Source organism: Panulirus ornatus, chromosome 37, assembly GCF_036320965.1.
Source record: "Panulirus ornatus isolate Po-2019 chromosome 37, ASM3632096v1, whole genome shotgun sequence".
Taxonomy (NCBI): Eukaryota; Metazoa; Arthropoda; class Malacostraca; order Decapoda; family Palinuridae; genus Panulirus; species Panulirus ornatus.
This window is the reverse complement of record NC_092260.1, coordinates 30,894,079-30,906,220: the sequence shown is the minus strand read 5'-3', so window position 1 is coordinate 30,906,220 and position 12,142 is coordinate 30,894,079. Positions and strand designations below refer to the sequence as shown.

Here is a 12,142-nt window from a genome sequence, read left to right as displayed (position 1 = left end):
ATTATCATTATTATCATTATTATTATCATCATCATTATTACTATGATTAGTATTAATATTGTTATTATCATTATTATTATTATTATTATTATTATTATTATTATCATTATTATTATTGTTATTATTATTATTATCATTATTATTATCATTATTATTATTATCATTATCATTCTTATTATTATCATTATTATCATTATTATCGTTATTACCATTACTGATATCATATTCATTACTGTTTTTATTGTTATCACTGTTGTTGTCATTGTTACTCCTGTTATTACTATAGTAAAGTAAGGAAGTGTCACACTGAATATTATGTAGGTGAGGAAGCGTTTCACCTCATATCATAAAGTAAGGGAAAGTTTCACCTCATATCATAAAGCAAGGGAAAGTTTCACCTCATATCATAAAGCAAGGGAAAGTTTCACCTCATATCATAAAGCAAGGGAAAGTTTCACCTCATATCATAAAGCAAGGGAAAGTTTCACCTCATATCATAAAGCAAGGGAAAGTTTCACCTCATATCATAAAGTAAGGGAAAGTCTCACCTCATATCATAAAGTAAGGGAAAGTTTCACCTCATATCATAAAGTAAGGGAAAGTTTCACCTCATATCATAAAGTAAGGGAAAGTTTCACCTCATATCATAAAGTAAGGGAAAGTCTCACCTCATATCATAAAGTAAGGGAAAGTCTCACCTCATATCATAAAGTAAGGGAAAGTTTCACCTCATATCATAAAGTAAGGGAAAGTCTCACCTCATATCATAAAGTAAGGGAAAGTCTCACCTCATATCATAAAGTAAGGGAAAGTCTCACCTCATATCATAAAGTAAGGGAAAGTCTCACCTCATATCATAAAGTAAGGGAAAGTCTCACCTCATACCATAAAGTAAGGGAAACTTTCACCTCATATCATAAAGTAAGGGAAAGTCTCACCTCATATCATAAAGTAAGGGAAAGTCTCACCTCATATCATAAAGTAAGGGAAAGTCTCACCTCATATCATAATGTAAGGAAGCGACTCACCTCATATAACGGGATCTTGAAGCGATCGGTGGTCGGTCGCTGGTCCACTGGTTTGCTCTCAGCTAAGGTGGCAGCGAGGACGGCTGATGGGCCGGTCTTGGTTGGACTGAGGAAACTCGGCGTCGCACTGTCCGTCGCTGCCTCAGCGGTGGGTCTGGTGGGTGATGGGAGGAGCTCAGAGACTGGTGATCGCGGCCCCGGTAGTGCGTTGGTTCTGGGCGCCGGTCGCTGGCCTGGTTTAAGGGCCACGGGCGCCGTGTATACTTCAGAGTAAATAGGATCGTGTTCCTTTAAAGCTGTGTAGTTTGCAACTTTCTCTGGGTCGATGGGTGCGTCAGTCTCCTGGAGCGCGCGCCACGTGGCACTTGACTGGGGGTTATACTCTTTGGAAGGGGTGAGGATCACCTGCACGGGCTTGTTTGCGGGGGTGGGGGAGCTAGCCGGGGAGAGAAAAGGCGGGAATTATGCACAGGTTAGCATGCAGCGAAATGCTCACCAATCAGTCAGGACAGTACAGTAAACTTGTGACATTATGCTTAAAGACAAATATTCTTTAATGATTTTGGTTATGAACTTAGTGTATGAGATTCAGGGATCATCTTACAATCATTGCTGTAGCCATTATCTTTAAGGGAGTATTAAAATCAGATTGACAATTAGTGTCAATGGGGATCGGCGCGTGCGCAGCTGCGCCATCCTCGGGGTAGTGATATGGGTTACTTAATGCAGTGTAACTAGCTTTATAGTCATGTGTATATTAGCATGCATTTAGTGGGTTCAGAAGGGGGATGTGGAGCGGGGTGAGAGGGTGGGAAAGGCACATTAAATAGAGTAAACTTTAGATTCAGTGGGGCCATGCTCAGTGATGAGCTGGCAGTTCTCTTCTTCGTGGATGATCTGCCAGGTGGCGCTCTGCTCCGGGTCATACGTCAGGGGCATCCCGCGGAGTCCCATGTGCTTCTGAGGCTTATTCTTACTGCACACCCAACGCCAGGCACAGCAGGGAAGGCAGGCAGGGCAGGGCAGGCAGCCATGGAACCCAAGAAAAGTGCAGAGGCCATCATATGTGCGATTCACGTTAATTGTAAAATTAGGGAGATGAATGATACCGTATAACGAGGAGGTCACGTGACATGATTTATATGAACAGTGTATCGCACAGGTTGTGGTGAGCATCCATGGACCAGCAACACAGTGTTGAGAGCAGGCAGAGGAGTAGGAGAAGTGTGCAACATACGGCAGCAAGGACCGCGTGGTAGCGCAAGAAAACGTCGAGAATATCCAAAATATAGAAAAAGAGGAAATGATTGCAAGGCAACCGAACCATAGTCAGACATGCAGGCCACGCGACATGAACAACATATAGACACGCGTCAGACAACACATCAAGCGAGCATGAGGGAGTAATGCGTAAGTAAGAGCAACCAAGTGAGAGCAGGGAACACACGGGTTAAGTGTAAGACGTGGATGTGGACCATGACGAGCGTGGCGCAGTGGTGGCGAGGGCGGCCGAGGTGGACACAAGTTGTTGCGGTTGACGGTGTTACATCCGTCAGCCACCCAGGAGGAAATAGAGAGTGACAGAAGATTAGTGAGTTGAGCTACAGCTGCAAGCGGGAAGTGCTAAAAATCTACGTGTGTGGCAAGGATACCGAGTATTAGGTTCAAGACGCTCATCAAGACTCATATTTCCTGTTGAGATGATTGGGAAGATGAGTCTCTAGGCCCAAGTCCTTAACGCAAATACACGATGACCTCACCACAAAATCAAAATGCATTCCTCTTTAATAATTATGACACAGACTCTAGCTTTGTTGGTCATATACATACACAGTATGTCCTAACAGTCATAAGAACAGTGTGAGTCCTATACATTGGACAGATAGAACATTCCTATAGTTCGGAAGGTTATAGCTAAGATTATCTATGCACAGAGACGATCACTGTAGCATGTAGGGTACTAGAAGCACTCGGTCATGTAGTAACATGCCCTACTGAACCATACCTTAACCCCCTCCGCCATTCTACCGCCGGTTTGGCAGAGGATACATATGTATATAAAAACTTATCAGATGGACTGTAAAATACATGAAGATATATACCATCATTATAGCCTATATTCAAGCAACTTTTAATTGTTTACCCAAACTAGTTCATGAATACGTGAAAACAGAGTTTTAGATAGAAGCCTTAAATAAAGAAAAAAAAAAAAATTGGGAAAAACCTTGAAAAGGGGAGTTGTTTTTTCACCTTATCAGTTCCGGCTCTACCTGGCCAACCCATGATGTTGTCGAGAAACTAGTCACTGAGAGCCGTCAGTATTGTTCAGAGACTAAGTTGTAACGAGCTATTAGCGTTGGCGTACCAATTCTCGAGATACAGCAGACACGGGGAATTTCAGGTCATGCTTGGAGTAACCTGAACACAACTGTATGCCGAAACTGTCGTCTGCTTACCAATATGATTTACAAAGAACTCTTTGCATTGATTTACTGGCATATACTAAGTAAATGCATCACTAGATATTTTATTTAATTAAATGGCTAATTTTGCTTTTATGAAAATCAATTGCTTCTCCAGGATACAGAAACAAAACCAACCAGGGTCAAACAAGGCAAACACGTGCTAAACACACACACAGAACTACCATAAACGTTCACACGCCAATCGCAATAGAAAAAAAAAAGTCACTAGCATTATTGTGTGTTGTTTCCCTAACCCAATAAACGGTTACATGTGATACAAACTGCACTTTATGGATAATCTTCATATAACTTGTTTGACCAAAAGTCAGATGAAGGAGTTTATGAGGGACCCGCTTCCCCATCACTGCGACCTACCTGACAGCGCCAAGAGAAGCTTCCACCACCTTCTCCAACCACAACAGTTGTCGATGATTTATGGAATCATAAAATACTTTAATTAAAGACCCGACATATGATTTGTAACACCATTCCCGTCATACAAGGAAAAGAAAAGCCAAATCTTAAGCTACCAGAAGCTATGCAAACAAAATCTTGAATAATCTTTTAGTGAACGGAATCGTTGACCTGAGTTTCAGCAATGAACAGTCATATCCACAACTTTACATACACATTTCTTTGAAGTTCTTATCCAAAATCTAGATTTAGATATTTTGTCGATTTGCTTCCTGTTGAAACAATTTATCGGTACATGAGAACTATGATCTCACCCAGGCTATACAACCTTCATCAGTTCAGTTTTAATTCAATACTGGAAATTTTTAACTTGAACTCTCGGTTGTCAATAAGTACATGGTAATATTACTTGGTTCCGCTCAGATCGTACAATACGTGAGTATTATATATCACATAACGACCATTTTGTTGTCAAAATTCTTGAGACAGTTGACTGTTGCTCTCTTACCACAATAGGGTAGATATCCTGGTTTGTTGGGGTCGTCCAGTTTAAAGGGACCATACATACTGGATAGTGTTTGATTATCAATTAATATCAGGAAGAACAACACGGTAAATACCGACCAGTTTAGAAATGGCACATGGTAAATTGGTGTAGGCTGACCAAAAACATTGAGACATTTTAGATTAAAAGGAATAAAATGATAGCACAGGACCATCATTGCTATGACTTTTCTTGAAACACATGAAGTAATCTTCGTGGGAATATTCACGAATGCGACACGTTTATCTTGTACATAACATGTGATTTTAAAGAAATACAAAACAATAAAACTTTATTCAAAGAATATATAAAACAAAACAAAAAGAAAACATTTAATACCCCAAAATAAGCAAAACAAGGAATATAATGATATCCAGGAACTAACACTTGAAATATAAACAACGAAATTTTGTACCTTCGAAGTTGGAGTAGAAATAATTTAGTCTCAAGTTACGGACGTATTTCTTTGTGGCTATACTCTTACTGTTATGTTACATATGTCATACACAATAAAGGTACTAAGGAAGATCTCTCTTTGAAATATTCCTAACGTAAACTTAAAAGGAATATTTACAAAGTGCATGTGATGTATTTCTGAGACAGCCATATTTCTAGAAAAAATAACAAGCACAATATGTAGCAGTAAACGATAGATGGTAATGATATCTAAAAACAGATTTTTGCAAATTTCACATAAAAAAAAAGTTTCAGATACAAAGATTTTTGCGTGCGTCTGCACTCACTCATACAATAACAGTGAATAGCTCAAGGTTCTGGTAATGGATGTATCTTACTGATATGTATTCTTCTCCTTCTGTAAAGCTATAATTGCAGAGTTTGTATTGGGTTCCCACTTCGAGATCTTAGGTTGCTTTCGAAGTCTTCACATTTGAGAAAGTAACCCCAGCACGCTCTTTCTGGAGTTCAAAATTTTTCTGGGTTGACATCTTTCAGAAAAGTACAAAAATAACCATTAACACTGCGAGACAAAAGACCAGCAATGTGGGTGTGATCTTCACTTGGCAAGTCTTGCAACACACTGAGGAATGTTAGTGATAAGCCGATCCAGACGATAATGGAAATACCAGATGCTATTTGGAGTTAGAAAGATAAAAAAAAAAAGTATATTGAACAACGCTTTCACCTATTGCATTAATTGATTACCTGCAAAAACTTTAACTTGCAACAATGAGAAAGAGATGGTGAGCATAGGAGGGTGCACGTCGAGAGCGGGTGCAGTAGTTTGAAACTGGGATACTGAATTGAATTTAAAATCACCTTAAGGTTCCTATGAGTCAATACCACTTTCTCAGCGTTAGTGTAATGTGAATTTCTGCTGATCTAGTTTCTTATTCATGTTTTTCGATTACACATTCCAAATATTGATTTGAATTAAAATCAAACTATATGGTTCTCTAAATGCTCACAAACCCTTGTTATTGAACCGCTACAAGTATGCTCAGTGCTTAACCTCACAATCACCTGCTAGATGACGGCTTCCGGTGCACAGTGCTTGATTAAGTATATGACCACCAAGATAGTGATCCATTTACGAAAAATGATTAAGATTGACCTGAATTCTAATCATCAATCAGAATACACTACAAATGGAAGCAAAAATTTAGATCAGATCCTAGGAACGAAATACTGATAGGATGAGAACTACACCATTATGTGTGAACTAGTGCCTTAATGAAGCTTTGGTGTAAAAATATACCAAGAATGATAAAGATTCCATAAGAATATCTAAGAAAGTACCTGCCAAGCGAAGTATTCCCGATCCTAAAATACAAAACTTCACCTAAGTCTATGTTCACACTTTTCACACACATTCGGAGTCTCATTCGTAACTAAGATAAGAGACTGATTACAAAAAAAAAAAGAAACCAAAAATTTTACAATTTCACCTAATCAATTTTCATTAATCATTTATTTCATTGTTAGGTTTCCGGTAGATCAGCTAGAGGAAATCAAATAAGTTTCAATATGTGATATTTAGTTTACAGTAGACGTTATTTTCCCCTTCAAGACACAAGTCGATCAGACAAACCGATAGAAGGACAACTACTGGAACGGCGCGAATCCTGGACTCCTGCGACCTTTATTGAACTCAGAAGCTGGAAGACAAGGTCCACTGTTGTGCTTCTCGGACACTGACGGTCCATAACAGCTCATGGTTGAGGGTACAGGCTGCAGGTCCTCCAGGGGGCAATAACTCATCACTACTAGTTCTATCTCCATTATTTGGTTGAAAATGAGGTGGGGATTAAATCTTTTAGTGTAAGCGTGGAGCCCACAGAGTGGGCTGAGGTATCGTGTATCATATAATCTTAATCGAAGAGGTGTCGACAGACAAGAGTAAATAACATGAATTTCCATCATTAGAATATTTATTTCTCCAATCACTACTACTGCCCACCATCTCTTAAGTATAAAGCGAAAACATTACCGAATATCCTGTAAGAAAAGTATCTTAAATATATTCATAACCATGCCTGGCTAAGTACACCCACCCAGCATGCTCCTGGAGGCAATAGTGAAGAGTTTAGCATTATTAGCACCAAACCTGAAGGATGAATCTCCATCAGCGGTTGCCGAACCATCCGCTAGAGAGCACTTCACAACACCCAGCAAAGCAGAAAGGGAATGGACAACACACGAATCACGTTTGATGATAAAACAAGGGCTGACCTTTCTCAGAGACGATGGAAGGGAATGCACACGTAGAGAGACGAGATAGCCCTATTCATAGACTATAGGAGGGATGCACAGTTAGGAAAAGGGAGGGAGTGAACAAATGGGGAGAGCAGCCAGCTCTTCTCAGGGACAGTGGGAAGGAGAGAACTCATTAAAGACAGACATTAAATGAGAAACTTAACACAATACATGAGGAAGCAGCCTTTGTTAAACAAGTACCTTGTGTAGTGAAATTAGACATACTTTACCAGGAAAATGTGCTATTTCATGATCTATACCACCTTAGTTAAGACAACAAGACAGTTGTTACAGTATCTAAGACTTGAAGATGACACTAGGGGAACAGCAAGGGATTGGAAACTTGAAAAGAAATAATAATAATACCCTCTCGGCGCCGGGTCAAAGAAAACATATTAATGGGAAATTCACATTATGAAAACAACCAGCTCATTATAAAGTATGGATAGATATAGAGGTATCTATGGCAGGGCCTTATTTTATTTTCAGGAAGATCACTTAGTAGCTCAAACATGTAAGAGATAATAAGACAACACTCATCTTGATGGCGCTATTGCAAATAAAGAATTGATGAAGTTCTAGACACAGCCGTCGTGGATTGTTTGGTTTACTTCCAAAAATGTAAGATGGGCAGATGAGCAAATTTTAGGATTAACACATATTAAGAAACAAAGATGTTTAGTGAGGGTGAGAACAGCAGGATTATTAGACGAACTACAAAGCTGGACACAGCAGTCAGCAAGCAGGAGAGCGACCTCAACATTCTCACGACCACAACAAAATATGTTGAGCTTTCCAGTGAATTAATAAACAGAAACTTGTGAGAGGCGTGTTCGTCCTCTTGCTGCTGCTGGCTACAACTGCCCTTTGTTGTCTTGAAGTTTCTCATGAGGTCTACCTCGCATGACACGCTGCTAAACTCCTGACACCTATTGTCTAAATATGTTGATATGGTATTCAAAACATAAAAAGTCCTTGTTGATGGCTACATTCCACTGTGCTTTGGAAAGCTCAACATCTTTCTTGTGGTACACTTCACTGTGCAAAGTGCCTACGCCGGGACATCTTTATGGAAAAGGAAGAAAACAAGCATTTGAATTTTTCTGGAATTTACGGGAAAAAAAAGATATCCCACGGTTAGTTTTTGTATGCTATACTTACTACTCTAATAATTTCTAATCATTCAGTGCACAGGAACATATAGTACACTTGCCTCACTTTTCTAATGGCCTTGGCAGCATCAGCAGCGGCAGAGGAAGCAGCCCTGAGAAGTTCAGAGGGCAGCGAGGCCAAGATTAGCTCAGCTGGTACTCTCACTACTTATTCTAAGACAATGTTAACAAAGCTGTTGCCCAGTACACTCAGAGCATTAAGCGATAAGTTTAGCTTCAGGTGAGAATGATAATAAAATAGACACTGAAGGAAGTTATTACAGAGAGCATCAAACAGAATCTTAAAACTGCACTTCAAGCCCATGTATGGGAGAGCGTGCGAGGTAGGTTGGTGAGGCTCGGGTAGCACTTGGTAGGAAAAGTGGCGTGCCTATTGTCTCTTGTTCTTCCATCATCCTCGACTGTTACAACACCAGCGAGGAGGGCCACACGTCCCAGCTTTTGTCCCTCTGGTTTGGTTTTGAATACTTATTTGAACTTGATCCCATGAGAAGCCTCTTCTGAGTCTATGTCAGTTGAAGCGAAATTTGGGTATAGTAATCATACGTAGAAAAAAGGGAGAATGTATAGATAAAGATAAAAAGAATAACGGGAATTATAAGGAACTTCTGATTTAGATTATCTGCATCGTCCTCTTCTGAAGTTATGAACTCGTCAGCACAGCAGGCCAAGTGACCCAGAACCCAATAATCATATGATTTGGTTCGGCTTTAATCTACCACACTGTCAGCACGACACTTCGGTAAAGCTTGTGTGATGCACCATTTCATCGAGGACTCCAGCCCTAACCATACGTGTAAGTTTTTGTATCTAAGGAGATTCCCAACACCTAAATGATTAGCAACCACTTAAGTTTAGAACAAGACCCACAACTCCTGACGATCGTTCGGAGAGTCGGGTTATGTAGCTTGTTTCCGATATCACAATATCACTTTGTTAGGACAAGTCATTAAGATCAGGACATGTTTGTGAGCATAAACAATTATAGTGCCATGATCATATAGTATTCTAAGGGCGAGCAAGATCTAGAAATTATCACTGAAAGCAATGATCCTCCTCAGCCAACTTATACACCCCTATCTTATGTATTGATATCTCGAAATAAGTGTCATCAGATAAGTCCTTGAAACAACTTTACAATGCTTGTGTTATACTGCTGGGTATTACAGTCCTCTTGAAGACGAATTATACTTAGGAAAATTTTCTATCTGAAGACCAGAAGTATGAAAGGTTACGTGTTGCAGAAATTTTGTCTCGATGAATTCCATTGAGAACATGAAACAAGAATATGCCGCCAGAAGTGATAGAATTATCGTAATACCAGGGTACAACACAAGTCTGACTATCTGTTGGGTGCTTCTCACACAGTATTCGGGCAATACTTTGGATGATACCTGTTCGGGAGTATGAAAATAAGCTAGCAACTCATGTAAAGATTGGGTATTTCTACATAGTGATTTTGAATATCAGGATTTATATTTACATTTGTCAGACAGACGAGAGAACCCACACCCTCTGTCGACACTTGGCTCTCTCACCCTACCCTGCTCTACCCCTACGGCTGAGATCACCGTCAGAGGCAAACTAATACACAAAATACGAAGACTGCTTGGACATTAGGCATTCGGTTTTACATCTACGTATCATTCCCTAGAGTAGAACATTTCTATTGACTAGAGACACCTGTGGGGAGCCTGTGAGGCTGGGATACTCACGGGTTGATTGTTGGAGTGTGGGAGGGAGACGCCTGCATCCTCATCGCCTCCTGCACGTTCTCCTGCGAGTAGAGCGGTAGCGGGCTATTATACTGCTTATTGACTAGAGACGGGTTGGATGCCTGCTGCTGCGCTGCTGTGTTAAGGGTCTGCTGGCTCTGTTGGATTTGTTGTAAGGTACCAGCAACCTGAAGGGCGGAAATGGCGTTACACACACATGTGAGTGGCGACCAATCATAACATAGGGGAGAAGTGTTTGCTCTGGAATCTTACGATGACTGACATCGAACTGGATCTTAAAACTAACTTCTGTCACTGGCGAGAACTGTTTATGTCTCACGAGTATACAAACCTTACGTATTACGTCAAGTATTATATCATTACAGTGATATTTGGATGTTAACAAATACAAGTATATCCTTGATTCATAGTATTCTGTAAGTTTATTTTCTGTTTAAGAATAATTGAATAATTTTGCTGGGGAGAGCACAGAATCCTAACTAAATAATGTACAATAAAACAAAGGCAAAACTTAATAGAATTCCTGAAGCATTACCAGCAGGCGACCTACCCTCTTCATCACACTGGTAGTTGTGGGTATGAACCATGCGTGTCACACCCACATGCCTGTGTCACACTCATGTCCATACCAAACGTGTGTGTGTCACACTCACGTGCGTCCTGTGCATGTATCACACACACGTCCGTACCGTACGTGTGTGTTACACTTACGTGCTTCCTGTACGTATGTGGGACACCCACGTGCGTACTCGTTCGTGCGTGTATGCGCCATGCTTGAGTATGCCATGCAAGAAAAAAAGATCCTTATACTTGTTCTGTTTAGGAAAGAAATACACTCTGTACACTTTATACACTCTGTAAACTTTATACACTCTATACACTTTATACGCTCCTCTGTACACAGAATAACTGAGTTAGTTAAGAATATGAATGAGTATGAAGCAGATGTTTACATCTGTCTCTGATTGACGAAGATCCCCATCGTCTGCACTCCAACCCCACCATGATGTACTGCTAACCCCACCATGATGTACTGCCAACCCCACCATGATGTACTGCCAACCCCACCATGATGTGCTGCTAACCCCACCATGATGTACTGCCAACCCCACCATGATGTACTGCTAACCCCACCATGATGTACTGCTAACCCCACTATGATGTACTGCTAACCCCACCATGATGTACTGCTAACCCCACCATGATGTACTGCCAACCCCACCATGATGTACTGCCAACCCCACCATGATGTACTGCTAACCCCACCATGATGTACTGCTAACCCCACTATGATGTACTGCTAACCCCACCATGATGTACTGCTAACCCCACCATGATGTACTGCTAACCCCACCATGATGTACTGCTAACCCCACTATGATGTACTGCTAACCCCACCATGATGTACTGCTAACCCCACTATGATGTACTGCTAACCCCACCATGATGTACTGCCAACCCCACCATGATGTACTGCCAACCCCACCATGATGTACTGCTAACCCCACTATGATGTACTGCTAACCCCACCATGATGTACTGCTAACCCCACCATGATGTACTGCCAACCCCACCATGATGTACTGCTAACCCCACCATGATGTACTGCTAACCCCACTATGATGTACTGCTAACCCCACCATGATGTACTGCTAACCCCACCATGATGTACTGCTAACCCCACCATGATGTACTGCTAACCCCACCATGATGTACTGCCAACCCCACTATGATGTACTGCCAACCCCACCATGATGTACTGCTAACCCCACCATGATGTACTGCTAACCCCACCATGATGTACTGCTAACCCCACTATGATGTACTGCTAACCCCACCATGATGTACTGCTAACCCCACCATGATGTACTGCCAACCCCACTATGATGTACTGCTAACCCCACCATGATGTACTGCTAACCCCACCATGATGTACTGCTAACCCCACCATGATGTACTGCTAACCCCACTATGATGTACTGCCAACCCCACCATGATGTACTGCTAACCCCACTATGATGTACTGCTAACCCCACCATGATGTACTGCTAACCCCACCATGATGTAC

The 12,142-nt window shown here is 41.0% G+C and overlaps 1 protein-coding gene across 11 annotated transcripts in view; it reads right to left on the bottom strand.

Moving 5' to 3' along the window:
- LOC139760683 (PDZ and LIM domain protein 3-like) overlaps nucleotides 1-12,142 on the bottom strand; it is a 116,110-nt gene that overhangs the window by 7,856 nt on the left and 96,112 nt on the right. For 5 of the 11 annotated variants that reach the window (XM_071684225.1, XM_071684217.1, XM_071684219.1 and 2 more), the window contains 3 exons: nucleotides 10,054-10,241; nucleotides 8,380-8,430; nucleotides 1,029-1,464 (listed from right to left, as the gene is read on the bottom strand). In XM_071684225.1, coding sequence (XP_071540326.1) covers nucleotides 1,029-1,464; nucleotides 8,380-8,430; nucleotides 10,054-10,241 — 675 coding nt within the window. The remainder of the gene's footprint in view (nucleotides 1-1,028; nucleotides 1,465-8,379; nucleotides 8,431-10,053; nucleotides 10,242-12,142) is intronic. The other 6 variants (XM_071684224.1, XM_071684218.1, XM_071684220.1 and 3 more) reach the window with 2 other exon arrangements.